The sequence below is a fragment of the Barbus barbus genome (assembly GCF_936440315.1).
Source record: "Barbus barbus genome assembly, chromosome: 19".
Taxonomy (NCBI): domain Eukaryota; kingdom Metazoa; phylum Chordata; class Actinopteri; order Cypriniformes; family Cyprinidae; genus Barbus; species Barbus barbus.
In genome coordinates, this window is record NC_136747.1 from 30,973,023 (window position 1) to 30,990,151 (window position 17,129).

The 17,129-nt window shown below is 37.9% G+C and overlaps 1 protein-coding gene across 1 annotated transcript; it reads left to right on the forward strand.

Moving 5' to 3' along the window:
- The first annotated feature begins 9,865 nt into the window (after positions 1–9,865).
- LOC306885505 (phospholipase A and acyltransferase 3-like) lies at positions 9,866–11,549 on the forward strand. Its single transcript, XM_079442082.1, has 4 exons — positions 9,866–9,993; positions 10,490–10,589; positions 10,734–10,921; positions 11,237–11,549. Exons 1-4 carry the CDS (start codon positions 9,895–9,897, stop codon positions 11,378–11,380), a joined length of 531 nt encoding a protein of 176 aa, XP_079298208.1. The 5' UTR covers positions 9,866–9,894; the 3' UTR covers positions 11,381–11,549.
- The last annotated feature ends 5,580 nt before the right edge of the window (positions 11,550–17,129 follow it).

A 17,129-nucleotide genomic window follows, 5' to 3' on the forward strand; every position in this document is an offset into this window, starting at 1 on the left:
CCTGTCCGATCGCTACCACTTTGTCCATTTAAATGGGGAGTCATCTCAATTATCACCAGTAAAGTATGGAGTACCACAAGGATCTGTCCTAGGTCCTCTGCTATTTTCAATTTACATGTTGCCCCTTGGAAATATTATTAGAAAACACGGGATAAGTTTTCATTGCTATACTGATGATACTCAACTATATATCTCAACAAGACCAGATGAAACTTCTCAACTATCTAAGCTAATAGATTGTTTAAAAATGTAAAAGATTGGATGACCAATAATTTCCTCCTACTAAATTCAGACAAGACAGAGATATTACTTATTGGACCAAAAAACAGTACACAGAATCTCGTGGATTATAATTAGCAACTAGACGGATGCACTGTTACGTCCTCTAAAGTCAAAAATCTGGGTGTTATTTTAGACAGCAACTTGTCCTTTGAAAATCATATTTCCCATGTTACAAAAACAGCATTCTTCCATCTTAGAAACATTGCCAAGCTTCGAAACATGCTACCTGTTTCTGATGCAGAAAAGCTAGTCCATGCATTCATGACCTCTAGACTGGACTATTGTAATGCACTGTTAGATGGTTGTCCTGCATCTTCAATAAACAAGCTACAGATAGTCCAAAATGCAGCGGCTAGAGTTCTTACCAGATCAAGAAAATATGATCATATTACTCCAATTTTACAGTCTCTGCACTGGCTACCTATTCAGTTCCGTATCATTTACAAAATATTATTACTTGCCTATAAGGCCCTAAATGGTTTAGCACCTGCGTACCTAACTTGTCTTCTACCACGCTACAATCCAACCCGCTCCCTAAGGCCGCAAAACTCTGGACTATTGATAGTACCTAGGATAGCAAAGTACACTAAAGGAGGTAGAGCTTTTTCACATTTGGCTCCCAAACTCTGGAATAGCCTTCCTGATAACATTCGGGGTTCAGACACACTCTCTCTGTTTAAATCTAGATTAAAGACACATCTCTTTAGCCAAGCATTCACATAATGCATCTTATAATCTTGTACTGCAGTTATATCTGATCAAATGTACATTATTATTATTCTTTAGCTTGGGTTGAACAATTTATTTTTGCTTAGATGGAACAGCAGCTACGCTAATCATGTCTCTGCTTGTCTCTACGTTTCAGGAATTACAGAACTTCAGTCTGGATCTAACCATTACATGATCTGAGATGACCGAACACCTGAGATGGAGGATCAGCGCCGGGAGATGACGTATGTGTCCCTGATCGTAGGCAGAGGCCAAACACCTGGATGAACGCCAGAGACAGATCCCCATTGAGGACCCCGCCACTTAGACAGCCATCGGAAAAGACCACTGGAACCAGCTGAGCCCATTCAATCTGACTTGCTGCAGTTTGGAACTGAACTGCTGGTTTGTTGGCCAGAGGAGAATTGGCCCCCCGACTGAGTCTGGTTTCTCCCAAGGTTTTTTCTCCATTCTGTCACCGATGGAGTTTTGGTTCCTTGCCGCTGTCGCCTCTGGCTTGCTTAGTTGGGGACGCTTCATTTCCAGCGATATCGCCGACCTTATTGCAAAGACACTATTTAAACTTATTGACACATTATTTTCCTTTTTTGATATTGTGCAGTGCTTTGACACAATTTGCATTGTAAAAAGCGCTATAGAAATAAGGTGACTTGACTTGACTTGACTCATGAGATTTTATAACACATTAAAAGGTTTTTTATAATTCATTATGCATTCATTACAATGCCTTAAAAATACCCTTATAATGTATTATAAATATAAGGCATGGGGTTTTAGCTGCCCGTGGGTTGATGTGAATAAAGACGATGTACTTGAAAATATCGACAGCTAGTAACTTTTATTGAACAAAGCCCTAGAACCGGGGAGGAGAGCAACTAGTTTCTGTGCCCGCCACACTCTACTCTCTTCTCTTCCCGCACTTCCCTTCACATACCTGACCCTCCTTCTCAGAGGATGCAACACCAAAATAAAAGTCCTTGGCAAAAACATCCAGAAAAAGAATACAATGAATATTAAACAAACAACTTCACATTAGTTACCCTGTGGGAAAATAAACGTCCATGCTTTCTTTTTTTTTTTTTTATTTCTTTTTTTTTTTTTAACCCGGCCTGTCAGTAACACAGATAACACATGACAGTACGTATGTGTAGCTATGCTATCATCATTCACAGCCTTTTTTTTTTTTTATATATTTTTTTTTTATTTTTATTTTTTTAATTAATTAATTAATTCAATTTTATATACCCTTTTATTTAACCATACTATGACCGACAAGACCAGGGGACAGAGAAAACAAGAGAGAGAAAGAAAAAAATATATATATATATAATAATAATAATAATAATAATAATAATAAAAAAATAATAATAATAATAATTATAATGATAATAATAAAAATAATAATAATAAAAAAAAAAATAAAAAAAATAAAAAAAAGGAATTAGAAAACAAAACAAACAAAAAAAAACAATTGTGGATAAAGTCAACAGAGAAGGGGGAGAGAGAGAGAGAAAAAAGGAGAATGGGGGATAGAGAGAGAGAGGAAAAAAAACAAAACAAAAAAACAGACAATTTGCTTCGATACCTGCTGACAAAAAGAGAAAACAACAGAAGACACAACAGAAGACACAACATCAGAGAAACTGCAGCAACAACCAACATCTGTATGAATCACAATAAATTCTAAATGTTAAATGTTATTGAGCAACACGCATAACTAATATTACAAAATAAGTTTTGAAGCAACAGCGGATCAGAACAATGTGTGTCTGTGAGCACCTGTTTTTACACCAATGTGAATGCTTGAGTGTACACCTGTGTGTGTGAGCGCGCTTGTGTTCATAAGGTTCCTCCATGTAAATGTTTAATAGTGTGTGTGTGGGGAACAACCGCCCCATCCCGAAAGGCATGAAGCAGGCATGGAAGAGACCCAGGCCCCAAACATCCGGAGGCCCCCCAGGGCACGGGACCCCCAGGGGAACCACAGCAGGGACAACTGCGGCCCCCACCCAGAAAAGGGCAGAGGAGAGCCCGAAGGTGGGACATCCGACAGCCACAGTATAGACACCCCAGGGTGCCGTGGCGGCAAGCCCGTAGGCTCCGCCGGCAGCCGACCACACCAGGGCAGACCGAGCCCTGGGCCCGGAGATCCAAGGGCCCCCCACCCCCCAACCGGGGCCCAGCAAGGCCAGTAGGGCCAGGCCCCGCCAAGCGACCGCCGAGAGTGGGCCAGCGCTCACCCGAGCATCCTGCCCCGGCGCGAGAAACCACCAACGCACCGGCGGCATCCTCCACCGGCAGGGCATGGTGGTGGGGTGGGGGTCGACTGAGATGATGAGTGAGGTGCAGTCTAAGGCCCAACCTGACACATAGACGTAGACGAACAAGCACACATATACACAAGCATACGTTCCCACCCTCATGCACGCAACGAATATTCACACCCTCGCCCCACATGTAGACACACAAAAATGGACATAGTACCCACACTCACACTCCCCATATGCACTCTATACTCCTAGATCCAGGCACCACCACCCCCAGAGGGGTAATCAGCGCCCGATCCCGGAGCTGAACCCCCTTCGCTCTGGCGTGGGGACAGGAAGACCACGTCCATGTTTTCAATACACAGAAAGTAACAATGTCCTTAAACCAGACAAAACAATGTGCAGATTATTGGTGCAATACAACCAAAATTTTCAATAAACACAATACGGGGTGTTTATGCGTACTGCAGCAAAGCTTCTAAAACTAAGAACTGATAAGTGTTTTTTTTTTTGTTTGTTTTTTTCTTATTTCACAACATAATCTTTAAACCTTGCAGGCAATTTGACAGGCCCACCATGCAGAGCCATAGTAGGATGGTCCACTTTTGAGGATACAGTCCATGTCATCAGGCTGTGTGACAGTAAACTGTCCAGTTTTTTGAGTCAAGTTCAGGGGGACTGTCCCAAAAGCAAATACCTCACCAGTAAAGACAACCGAAGGCAAGTTCCCCTGGATAGCAAGTGTAGAAGAATTAGAAGTACTAGTGGGTGTCTTTTCAGGAAAACCTTTTGGCTGAATAGCATAAAGTACAGAATAACCATCAGTAGGCTGAACATTTTGTGTTACAGTGTAGGGTCCTTTCCAATGTGGGGCCAGTTTACACCGGGAATGAGCAGGGTCATTCAACCAAACCAAATCTCCCACATTGTACAAGGTATATTTGGCCTTTTTGTCATATTGAGCTTTTTGCTGCTCATGAGCATGTTCCTGATTCTCTTGACGGAACTTGAAAGCATTACATTTACATTTACATTTAGTCATTTGGCAGACGCTTTTATCCAAAGCGACTTACAATTGGGGAATACAAGAAGCGATTAATCTTGAAGAGGCAATCAGACAGAGGACGTGCTCGTAACACCAAGTCTCAGTCATTGTTCAAATAAGTACAAGCTAGTAAGGGGGGGAGAGAAAGATAGAGGGAAAGAATGAATTTTTTTTTTTTTTTTTTTTGAGTTTAGGATGAAGTCAAGTACTGCCGAAAGAGATGAGTTTTCAGTTGTTGCTTGAAGATTGCCAGGGATCCAGCGTTCCGGATAGGGGTGGGAAGATTATTCCACCAGCCAGGAATGGTGAACGAGAATGTTCTGGAGAGTGATTTTGAGCCTCTCTGTGATGGTACCACAAGGCGTCGCTCACTAGCAGATCTCAGACTTCTGGAGGGGATGTAGGTTCGTAATAGTGAGTGGAAGTAGGAGGGTGCTGAGCCTGTGGTAGTTTTGTACACAAGCATCAGTGTCTTGAACTGGATGCGAGCTGCCACTGGTAGCCAGTGCAAGGAGATGAAGAGAGGTGTAACATGTGCTCTTTTGGGCTCGTTGAAGATCAGTCGTGCCGCTGCATTCTGAATAATTTGTAGAGGTTTGATTGTGTTTGATGGCAGACCAGCCAGAAGAGCATTGCAGTAGTCCAGCCTGGAAACAACAAGGGCCTGGACAAGAAGTTGCGCAGCATGCTCTGTCAGAAAGGGCCTGATCTTTCTGATGTTGTGTAGTGCAAACCTGCAGGATCGAGCGGTCTTTGCAATGTGCTGGTCAGCTAGTCATCAAAGATTACACCAAGATTTCTGACCGATGTTGATGGGGCAATTATTGATGAGCCTAACTGAATCGTGAAGTCATGCTGTAGAGTCGGAGTGGCAGGGAAGACCAGAAGTTCCGTCTTTGCCAGGTTGAGCTGTAGGTGATGTTCTTTCATCCATGCCGAGATGTCCGCCAGGCAGCCTGAGATCCGTGCAGCTACCGTTGGGTCATCTGGTTGAAAAGAGAGATAGAGCTGTGTGTCATCGGCGTAGCAGTGATAGGGGAAGCCATGTGCATGAATGATGGGACCCAGTGATGTAGTGTATCTGGGGTGCCTGCAGAGGCACTGGAAGGTTCAGTAGGACAAGGGAAGAGTAAACGAAGTGGCAATCTGGCTTCTCGTCCATGAACGAGGAAGAAAGGGGTGTATCCAGTGCTGCTATGTACACTAGTATTATAAGACAACTGGATTGCCCTTAACATGTTATCCAATGGCTCTGTTTGCTGGTACAGACATTTACTCAACTGATCTTTCAGGGTGCAATTGAATCTTCCCATTAAACCATCTCCCGCAGGATGATAAGGAGAAGTCCTGGTTTTGGTGACACCCAACTTGGAACACAAGTCCTTGATTAAATCTGCCTCAAACTGATGGCCTTGATCTGTATGAAGGCATCCAGGAACACCATGCTCTGTGATATACTGTTCAAAAATTCATTGTACAACCGTTACAGCTCTTTGGTCTTTCATAGGGTACAAATTCACATACTTGGTGAAATAGTCTTGGAGAACGAGGACATATTTATAATAATAATAATAAACTTTATTTTCTATAGCGCCTTTAAAAGTTGCATCTCAAAGCACTTTACCAAGGCATAAAGAAAAAAATACATTGAGATTGACAATCAGAAAAAAAAACAAAAAAAAACAAATAATAATAATTAAAATTAAAACAAAGTAAATTAATCACATATATGCTAACCGGAAAAAAGTAAGTTTAATGAGAAGATTTAAAAACACTAAAGGATTCAGCCTGTCTAATTTCAGTAGGGAGAGAATTCCAGAGTGGTGGCGCCACAGAAGAGAAGGCCCGGTCACCCATAGAGCGTAAACGACTTACAGGAATAGTTAAAAAGCCAGAATCAGATGAGCGAAGATTACGCCTTGGGGTGTAGACAGTTAAAAGTTCTGTCAGATATTCTGGAGCTAAACCATGCAGGGCCTTGTAGGTAAGCATAAGAATTTTAAAATCAACGCAAAATTCAGAAAATGAATACAGCAAAATTTTGATGGAAAGGCCAAAGCGAAAGAATGAAGAGTGATGACAATGAGAATGAGTTGGCCTTCAGTGACTGTTGCTATATGGCAATGTTTTCCTAAATACCCCCTAAATACCAGATGTTTCAAAACTGAAGCTATTTCATGCAATAAAAACTTTTAAACTTAATATTTCATGATTCAAACATAATGCATAACATAGAGGGATATTTGAGCAACTATGAATAATTTATTATAGCTCCTGCTTATTAATCTTAAAATGCTCTTCCAGTTGTGGAATGATCACGTCTGGTCATGCGAGAAACAATCCTGACTCCGCTCTTATGGAGATAACAGCTCTGTGTTATTCCATCCTGCCTCCACCAGACAATTAAAAAGAGTAAACATCAAACTGATTCAGAGCTGATTAATAAACTTAATACATTACTAGCTAAAAGTAAAATTACAGAAGAGGATCATTTAGAAATAAAACGGTTAAATTTGGAGCTTGATGAAACCTATTTAGATTTGGCTAAAGGTGCATATACAAGATCTCGTGCAAAATGGAGAAATAAATTCTAGCTATTTCTTTGCTCTGGAAAAAAGAAATGGTCAGAGCAAAACTCTCTCTGCACTTAATATTGACAGAGTCATTTCCAAAGACCAAAAAGTAATATCAGATTTTGTTGCAAAATTCTATAGCAATCTTTATACCTCTAATTTCAACTATAATAACTCTGAAAAAATGTATTGATTTAGTTAAACACAATATTAAAGTTATCGATCTAGAGTATAGTCAAATTTGTGATTCTCCTTTATCAATTGATGAAATCAAGCAAGCTCTGCATAAAATGAAAGAAGGTAAATCCCCTGGGATCGATGGGCTTTCAATTGATTTTTATCTCCATTTTTGGGAGTTTATTAAATTGCCTTTATTTCATATGTGTGAAGAATGCATCAGTCAGGGAGACATGACAGCTACTATGAACCAGGGAGTCATCTCTCTGATACCTAAGCCTGACAAGGATCCTTTGGTAATCGATAATTGGCGACCTATTTCTTTGTTAACATTAGAATATGAAATATTAGCCTCTGTATATGCTAAGAGATTAAGTTATGGTTTAGGCCAGTGGTTCTCAATTCCAGTCCTGGAGGCTCCCTGCTCTGCACATTTTGCATGTCTCCCGTACTTAGCACACCTGATTGAGATCATCAGCTCGTTAGTTCAGTTCGTGGCTCTCTCTCTCTCTTAACGAGCTTAACGAGATATTTGATCTCAATCAGGTGTGTTAAGTAAGGGAAATATGCAAAATATGCAGAGCAGGGAGCCTCCAGGACTGGAATTGAGAACCACTGGTTTAGGCAATATTATTTCAGAATCTCAGTCTGGTTTCATGAAAGGCCGTCACATTAGTACTAGACTTGCTGGATTATTCAGATCTAATTCATTCAGATGGTCTCATAATCTTTCTTGACTTTCATAAAGCTTTCGACTCCAAAGCTCTGGAATTGGTTGACCAATTTTCATGTGCCTCAGGTATAAATCTAATGCTTTGAAATGTGAATTTATGTCAATTCATGATATGGATGATATATTCTTAGGAGGTATCCCAGTTAAAAAAAAAAGTGTAAAATATTTAGGAATTCATATCACTAATGAGCTCTTTCATTATATGGTAGAGTTCTCTTATCTAAGGTTGAAGGGCTATCTCACTTTGTATATTCTGCTCTTTCTTTGTCAACGGTAAAGCCATAAAGGAAATTAATAAAATATTTGTGGATGTTATCTGGAAAAATAGACCTTACAAGTTAAAAAAAGAAGTGCTTGCTAGTTCCAGAAGCGAAGGTGGCCTTGAGGTTTTGGACTTTGCTGATACTGTAAACACCTTTAAAGTAAATTGGATGAGAAGATGCCTTATGAATCCAATGTCACTGTGCTTTTCTTTCCAAATAAGATATTTGACCAACTTGGTGGTCTTTCTTACTAAAGTGCAATTTCTTGCCTGGCAAGCTACCTATTTCCTTATCTATCTTCCATCAGCAATGTCTTCTTTCATGGAAATGTTTTTTTTCCCCCATGGTTTCTCCTCCACAAAGTTCTCCTTTTGAATAATGTGTCTAACACTAACTGTTAAATAAGTCTCTTTTTTACCTAGATGGTTTAATAATTACTTGAACTGTATTCTATCTGTGTTTGATGATTTTGGTAATATTTTAACTTATGAACAATTTATGAATCAGCATAATTTAAAGGAATATAATACTTTGATGAGAGCCATCTCAGTAGGTTTAACTCAGTTAATTAAATGTCACCTCAAATTCAGTAAAGGCAATAGTGTTTATCCGGCTTTATGTTTGGGTGGTATTGATATTTTAGATCGGAAATGCAATAACAAACATATTCGCTAAATATTTCCGACAAAGAGAAAGATTACTCCAAGAGGGAAATTCTACTGGGGTTCCTTTACAACAAATATAAATTGGAGAAAGGCCTGGCTTTTGCCAAGTACATTTTGTATATCTAACAAAGTTAAGGAGACTCATTATAAAATCCTTCATAAAATGTATCCCGTTAATTTGTCTATTTCTAAATATGCTGATGTTGATGAGACTTGCTCATTTTGTGGTTTTGTTGAGGAAACGGCTGCCCATTTGTTTTTTGATTGTGGTGTTACCAACAAATTATGAGGTGATTTAAGCACCTGTGTTTCTAACCTTAAATGTGACTCATGCCTTCGTCCTCAAAGATGTTATTTTTATTATGAAAATCCAAAGCTACAACCTGTTGAATATGTTGTTAATTTTCTTATTTTGAATGCTAAATTATTCATATTTTGTCTTTCCCCTTTTTCTTTCTAAATTTGATTGTCTTGTTTCCTCTCTAAGACTTACAAATAACAAAAAGAGTGCCACATTTTTGATGCACTACGACAGCTTTTCTAGATTGATGTAATTTTTTCTGTATTGTTCTGTATAGATAATTCCATAATTTGGTGTACGCAAATCCAGAATAATTGTTTTTCTGTCTTTACTTTTTTTGATTGTTCTTTGTAGGAATATATTAATGTCTCGTTTCCCTGTTTTTGTATATTTCTACATTTTTTGCTATAAAAAAAAAAAAAAAAATGTTGTGTTTAGATTTATGCTTCAAGACACCGGTCAAGCCGAGGTGTACCCCATAGCGACCCCTAGAGGACGCAGTTGAAGTTCCCTCGAAAGGGAACAGCACATCATTGAGTACCTTAAGGCTGGACCTTTTAATTACTATATTGCAATTTATTGTATTTTCAGAATCTGAAGGAATGAGTCAGAAATGAATTGTACAAACACTGTGTACACAGATATACATTGTAACTGTCAGCTGAAGACAGTCTTTCTCATTCTTGGTGATGTTTTGCATTCGACACTTGTGAAACTAGTTGAACAGCATTGTCTGCACTGATGGAACCGATCTGGAAAATTCCCCACCTTTAAAGGGCGTGCTCTATTGCGCTATAAAAGAGCAAACTCAACTTCTCTAAAGCAAAAAAAAAAAAAACCAAAAAAAAAATACTGTAAAATGCAAAAAGCAAAAAAATTTAATTTAATAGTCAGTTCTAATTTTAAGGAATCAGAACCTTATGGGCCATTATCTCTTATCCAAGGAATTGTAGCGATGGTGAGTTATTCTGATTTTAATTATTTTAGGATTATATTGATTTTTAACCTATTAACTGTGACTGAGAGCCTATACTGTCTTATAAAGCAAAATGTCCCAAAACGAATACGACAAATATAATATTTTTGTTAGCTGTGGAAATGGCATGCCATGGGTTTGCTTTTAGAAGAAGAACTGATTGACTGACTTTGATTTCATGAGGATTTTAAAGGATTGGTCTGTAGTCAGAATATAAATGAGCAAACCTTTATCAGCTTTTCTATGTTTTTTTTTGTAATTGCTATGTTATTATCTTGTCAAAACGGTCCTGGGACAGCATACAGAGCTTCTAAATCAAAGAGAAAGCAGTGTTTTGGTGGCTCCTGCTCCAGAAACTGATAAACTGAACTCAAATATGATGAGTTTTAAGGCTCTGATTGAGTTAGTTTGGGTTACAGTGATGTTTAAACAGCATACTTATGATTTTCTCACACTTTGTATTTTTGTCTCGTTTAAGTTGTTAAAGATTGTAGATCTCATTGTAATCATCAGAGATCTATATCAACACTGGAGGACTAATGGAGGAGATGGGAATGTTATTCAACCGGTCCCACCCTGTGAGCTTTTATTTTTATTTTTTATATATACATGCTTTTTATATGCATGCTGCCAATTGAGCTGAACTTGTATTGAATCTGAAACGTTCAATTTATGTCTCATGAGTTATGATTGTTTTTCCTTTTCCATTTCTTTCTTTATAGCTGAGAACGCTGATGCGGGGGTCAGCCGTTCGAACTCAGTACAGCACGACAAAGCTATGGTGAAGAAAGAAGAACAGCAGGATGTGGTTGGCAGCGATGAAAACCTGATCCAGGGTGACCTAAATAAGCAATATCAACCACAACAAAATTCACAAAAACTACAGAAAGCAGGAAGCCTCGTGGAGAAGGTAGTTCCATACGATGCACCACAATCCCAGCAAGTACAGTTATTCAGCATGACCTTTTATATCAGGATTATACTGTACTCATACATGTCTCACATTTGACTATATTAAACACTATATTATGTCAAAAATGTTTCAGTTATTTAGATATAAGGTTGTGTCGGCCTTTCATATTAATAATACATCACGTAATATATTATAATAATTCACAAATACAACAATTATAACTAAACGGCTTCAACATTAGGATTAAGGTCACAAAGGCAACAACTTTTCACACCATGAATTAATGCAAATGCTTTCTGTTTATTCTTATAGGTGCACAAAGCTGTGGCTATTATTGTGGGTATCCTGTGCTTCATCGGTTCTTTGGTTTTATGTTATAAAAATCCAAGCAAAGAAAACAGTCGGCATGCTTTGCTTTCCTTTTCAGCTATTTTCCGGGTAATCACAACGGCCTAATCACCCATAATTTAAACTACTAATACTGTGCATAGTTCTATATGTAAAGCTTAACAACCTCATATTGTAAACTCATATGAACTGGATAAATATGGTTCTGATGTTCTTCTCCACTTCTCATCTGATATTTGACTGGAATCATTAATAAACAACTCCTCACCATCACCTCACCCCGGACTCCCCGTCTCTTCATTCCTGATCCAACAGTTGTTTTACAGTCAGTTTGCATGCGCAGTGATTACACTTAAAGGACCCGAGTAGCAATGAAGATCCTTTGGTTAAAAAGGATCAACCACTTAATGAAGTAAAACAATCAAAAGCTATAATAAAAGATATATGCTTGAAAGTAACTTAATGAAGTGGGAACATTTTAAAAGTTACTTCAGTTAAATTTCTAAGTAAACCAATGACATGATTTCAAGAGCTGATTCAAGAGAAAGACAGGCACAAAATAAAATACAGCTGTAATATATGGCAGCATATGGGTGGCAATGCAATATGTAAAGGGGTAATGTATTTCTGTAGTTAAATTCAGGGTTGGGAGTAACGCGTTACAAAAGCAATGCATAACAGTAACAGATTACTAATCAGTTTTCATTCATATTTTACTCAGTACATGTTCTGTAACACTTGCATTAAAACACACTTTTAGCCCAAAATTAAATTGGGTGAAGATGGCAGAAGACCTACCCTGTGTCCCAATGTTCATACTAGCCATCCTTAATAGTACGTGAGATTACAGTAAGTGTGTCCCAAAGCATAGTATGTTGAAAAGTGTATGCAGAAGTCCCCGGATGGTCTACTATTTCAGGTTGATTTTTGAAGCGTGGATCCGACTCTAATGGCTAAAATTGCCCACAATCCATTGCGCTTTGGTGAAGGATTCGGTCCAGAACTACAAACACGTATAAAACGTGTTAGAAAAACCACAAATGCGGCGGATGCCCATGATCAACAGTTAGGTAGAGAGGTCTACAAAAAGGAGTTTCAGTTACTAATAATCAACATTTAACCTGGTAAAAAAACAAATGTTATTGTTATCCGTGTTATATTTAATCTGCAACAGCCATGTGAACTTTATAAACATTAATTTGGTCACTAAGTTTTAAATGCATCATTATACAGTAAATATGAGCAGAGTTGTCTGCATGAAAGAGAACAGACTGGCAGATCAACGAGCTACTTCTGTCTCTCCAGTACGGTATGAAATGAAATGTGGAGGAGGATAACAGTGAGAAGATGATTGACAGGCCAGTTTACAGAGACAGGGTGCGTGTAACAGATGCGACACAGCGGTTGTGTGACGTCATAGAGTCCCGAACAGAGGTGTAAAAATTACTCAAGTACAGATACTCAGTGACACTTTTACTCAATTAAAAGTATCTGGCCAAAAACATACTAGTTAAAGTAAAAAAGTACAACTTTAAATTGTACTCAAGTATTGAAAAAGGAGAAGTATAGCAGATATATAGAAGTTTTGTTAAAGGGAGAAAATGAAACAACATACATACAAATCCAGGGAAAGGGATTAAAAGGAAGCTTCCAGCCTCATGCCATCCTATATGACTTTCATTTATCAGATGAACACAAACTAAGAGTTTTAGAAAAGCTCTTTTCTCTTTGTATAATGCAAGTGTATGGGACGTCCAAAAATGAATATGACAGTAACTCATACAACCCCTGTTAATGAATCAGTGTCTTCTTTAGTGAAACGATAAATACAAAAAATACTAATACCAATATTTTAAACTTGACCGTCGTGTTCACTTTGTGTGGGACTGTGCACTTGCATTATACAGACAAAAAATATTTCTTGTGTTCATCTGAACAAAAAGGAAGTCATAAACATTTGGGACAACATGCCAGTTTTTGGGAGAACTACTCCTTTGAAGAGCAAGATGTGATGCAGAGGCTAGAAACCTATTCCAGACGGAATACAAGAATGTGTTGCATTAATGAGGAGAGTCGTAGAATGAAAAAAGGAAAGGCCACTTTTTAGTGTTGTCTATTCAACATCGCCGTCTTAAACAGGGATGGGGAGCGTTGATCCTGGAGGGCCGGTGGCCCTTAGCTCCGAGCTTAATCAAACACACCTGCACAAGCTAATCAAGCTCTTCAGGACGGTATTTATTCTTCAGGGTTGGAGCTAAACTCTGCAGGACAGAGGCCTCCAGGATCAGTGTTCCCCACACCTGCTCCAAAAGCATAATTCAACTTTAATTGTTTATTTGGGGCATTTAGAGTTTTTTTTTTTTTTTTTTTTTCTCAGTATATATTGATAAATAATCATTAATGACTAATTAGATTAATTAATGAGCAAATCATGTAATTATAAAGATTAAAAAATACTCATTGACAGTCTTAATTGCTACTCAATGTGTCATATAATGAGATAATATCCACTACCAGGTAAGAACCTCACTAAACATAAATTGCAATTTATTTAGCATAAAATGTTCATTTAAACATTTTTTGGAGATTTGTAACATTTAATAAAAAAACGAACAATCAGTCCCACAAAAATATTAATTGTATTTAAATTCTCATCACTGATTTATTTGCACTCAAACTTGTGCGTTGAGCTAATATAAAGTATTTGTGACAAGTCAGAAGCTTGATGATCCATCTGCAGTTTATTAACAACAGTAGACAATACAGAACACAAGTCAGAAGACAGGCAGAGGGTCGTGGCAGGCGGCAGGAATCATAATCGAGATAAACAGTCTACTCAGTAATACACAGGCAGGCAGAATAAACAGAGGAAAAACTCTCAGTAGTGATCACCGTGGCAAATCAAGACTTCACACTGAGGTGCGAGGAACAGTCTGTGTGTGAGTGAGTGTGTAATTGATGACGGGTGCAGGTGATCAGTCCCAGGTATACCTCGGGGAGGTAAAGTCCGAATGTGAGTTAGTACCCCCGGTGAGGGCTCCCTCTGGTGGTGCGAAAGAGGAGGCGCAAGGGCCTCGTTTGTGACAGTATTACACAGCCAACGGCTCTATCGAAACAACCTTTTTATTCATTCCTCAATATGCCTCCTCAGATTTGATGGTGCACTTCTGAAGCCTGATATTTATCTGATGAAAGTCATAACTGAAGTAGAAATATGTGCTTGATGTATGAAAACAATGTTCATTGGTTCTCATGTCAAGCACGCACATTTGAACTTCTGTTTAGCATATTTATCATGCATGAGATAAAATAAAAATGTAATGTACTTTTTAAGATGAAATAAAATTGTAAGGAGTAAAAAGTACTGTTTTTCCTTCAGAAATGTAATCCAGTATAATTACTAGTAACCAGTTTAAATTGTACTTGAATAAAGTACAAATCCCCCAAAATAATACTTAAGATAATACTTAAGTCCAGTAATCAAGTAAAATGACTCAAGTATTTTACACCTCTGGTCCCAAAGCTTGCCTACTCTTCTACTACACACTCAAAAGTGTGTACGTTTTCTTCACCAAAAGAGTACATACTTTGAGTATATAGTATGTTTCAGTAGGCACATTGGGATGCAGCACTACATTGGTGAGATGCCTGATAGCTCACAGTCATTATGCTCCACCGTATCACCCTCTACTGGATCTACAATGCTCTGCAGTACATTTGGTCATTTTAGAAAGTTAAGTTCTACTTCTGTAGTTATTTGGTGAAAGTAACTCAAAAGTAACACAGGAGTCATGTAACGCATTACTATTCTGACACAGTAATATTGTAAGGTAAGGAATTACCTTTAAATAACACTTGCCCTTTCCTACACTAGTTTTAATATGTGAATTAAAAACATATTTTATTGCTTTATAAGTTGCAAAGTTAAATGAAAAGGTATTGATTACGTTTAACACGATCAAGCCAAAACTGTAGCAAAATTATCATTAAAATGCTGTTTTTCCTAAATGCATTTAGACTTAAAGGCAGGACACTTGAGATTGTGTTTTCATCGTGATACCGTGGGATAATTGTAGCAAAATGTAGTGTAAATTTGCGCTCAAGAGCTGCCTTGAACTACGTTTGCCGTATGTTTCCCTGAAAATAATTGCACACCTTAGAATGTTCGTCAGCCAATCAGATTCAAGCATTCAGCGGCCCCATAGTATAAACCAAATGATGCAAATAATGTTTTCCTTTCTGTGTTTATTATTTCTTTCTATAATATTATTACTTGATTTACAACATTCAGAGAACGTTCAAAATATATGTTTCCATGATGTTTGCTAAATGATAAAATAAAGAAAACATTCTCTTAATGTTTTCTCTAATGATCACATTACAAAGGAAACATTTTTTTTAGAACATTAAAAACTGGAGAGAATATTCAGACATTTTAATAACTTAATGGGAACATTAGCAAAAGGTTCTTGTAACATTGTTTGTAAGCTGGGGAAATGATGTTTCATGGGTTTGCATTCAGAAGAAAGTGAGCTGGTTGACTGACTTTGAATAAAGCAGATGCTCATCTGGGACTGAAATCAGAGATTTAAAGAAGTGATTTGATATTTCTCAATCCTGCAGGTGTTCTTGCCATTGTTCACCTGAAGGAACAAGTTAATCGAGATCAACAGCTAGTTATGTGTCCTGACTTAAACGGCTGGGCATAATCAGACATGAGCAATCTTTTACAAGCTTTTTTTTTACATTTACAAGCAATTTACATGATCCGCCAAACCAGTTTCTTTAAGAAAAGCTAATTTATTGCCAAAAAAGGTCCTGGGGCAGGAGTTCATCTGACAGACAGATCCCGTGATTGAGAGACTGAACTGTAGGACAGCGTACAGAGCCTCTCCATCAAACAGAAAGTACTGTATAGTGTCTCGATGGCTCCTGCCCCAGGAACTGCTAAACTAGGACCATGGTGTGTTATTATCACAAATTATGTTGGCATTAGTGGAATCACAGTGGCATGCTTCCGGTGCAGTAAATAACGCTTAACCTTATGAAGCTAATGCATCACATTTGATATATGAATTTCTCTAAATGCTCAATATGATGCTGTTAAACCTGTTTCACATAATCTCCTCATGTCTTCTGTCATTGATAGTTTATTATTTTTTCTCCAGTAAAAGCTCTTTTAGTGTAATTGTACAGGTGTCCAGCTTCAGCTGCTGCTTCTCGTGTCAAATCCTGACTGATTTTGATCAAGTAAACGTCAGAATAACTGCAGTCATATCTCCAGATGAACTCTTACTGGACTGAAGCAGATTCTCCATCAATCATGTTTTAGTCTCAAATCTGATCATCAGGATCTTTAGAGGAGCGTTTGTTTTTACTTTCACTGTTCCTCAGCGGAGGAATGATCTTCATCTCACATCTTCTGAGGAGCGTTTATTTCTTCATCTCTCAATCAGCATTGCATTATATATTTGCATCATTTACATCTCATCTTACTGAGACATATTACTGGAGATATAGAGTGATGAATGATATTTAGATCAGTTTATGTCAGTATCTTCTCTACTGTTAGAAAGATGTCACTGATTTATATGACAGGCATTATAATTTCATCATAGAAATATCAGCATCTGCAAAAACTTCATATTTTTGCTCAGTTTGACTCTCTAATAAAAATGAAGAGTTTTTTCCTCCATATTCTCAATTTATAAGACTATATGAGCCATAAAAGCAGATGTTTTGTAATATTTTATCTAAAGGTGTTCATTTCATTACTTCTAATGTCAGGCTTTACAGAGTTAAAACAGCCAGTTTGAGCAGTTTCTATGATTTGTCTGCACTGAATTTCATGAGTTTA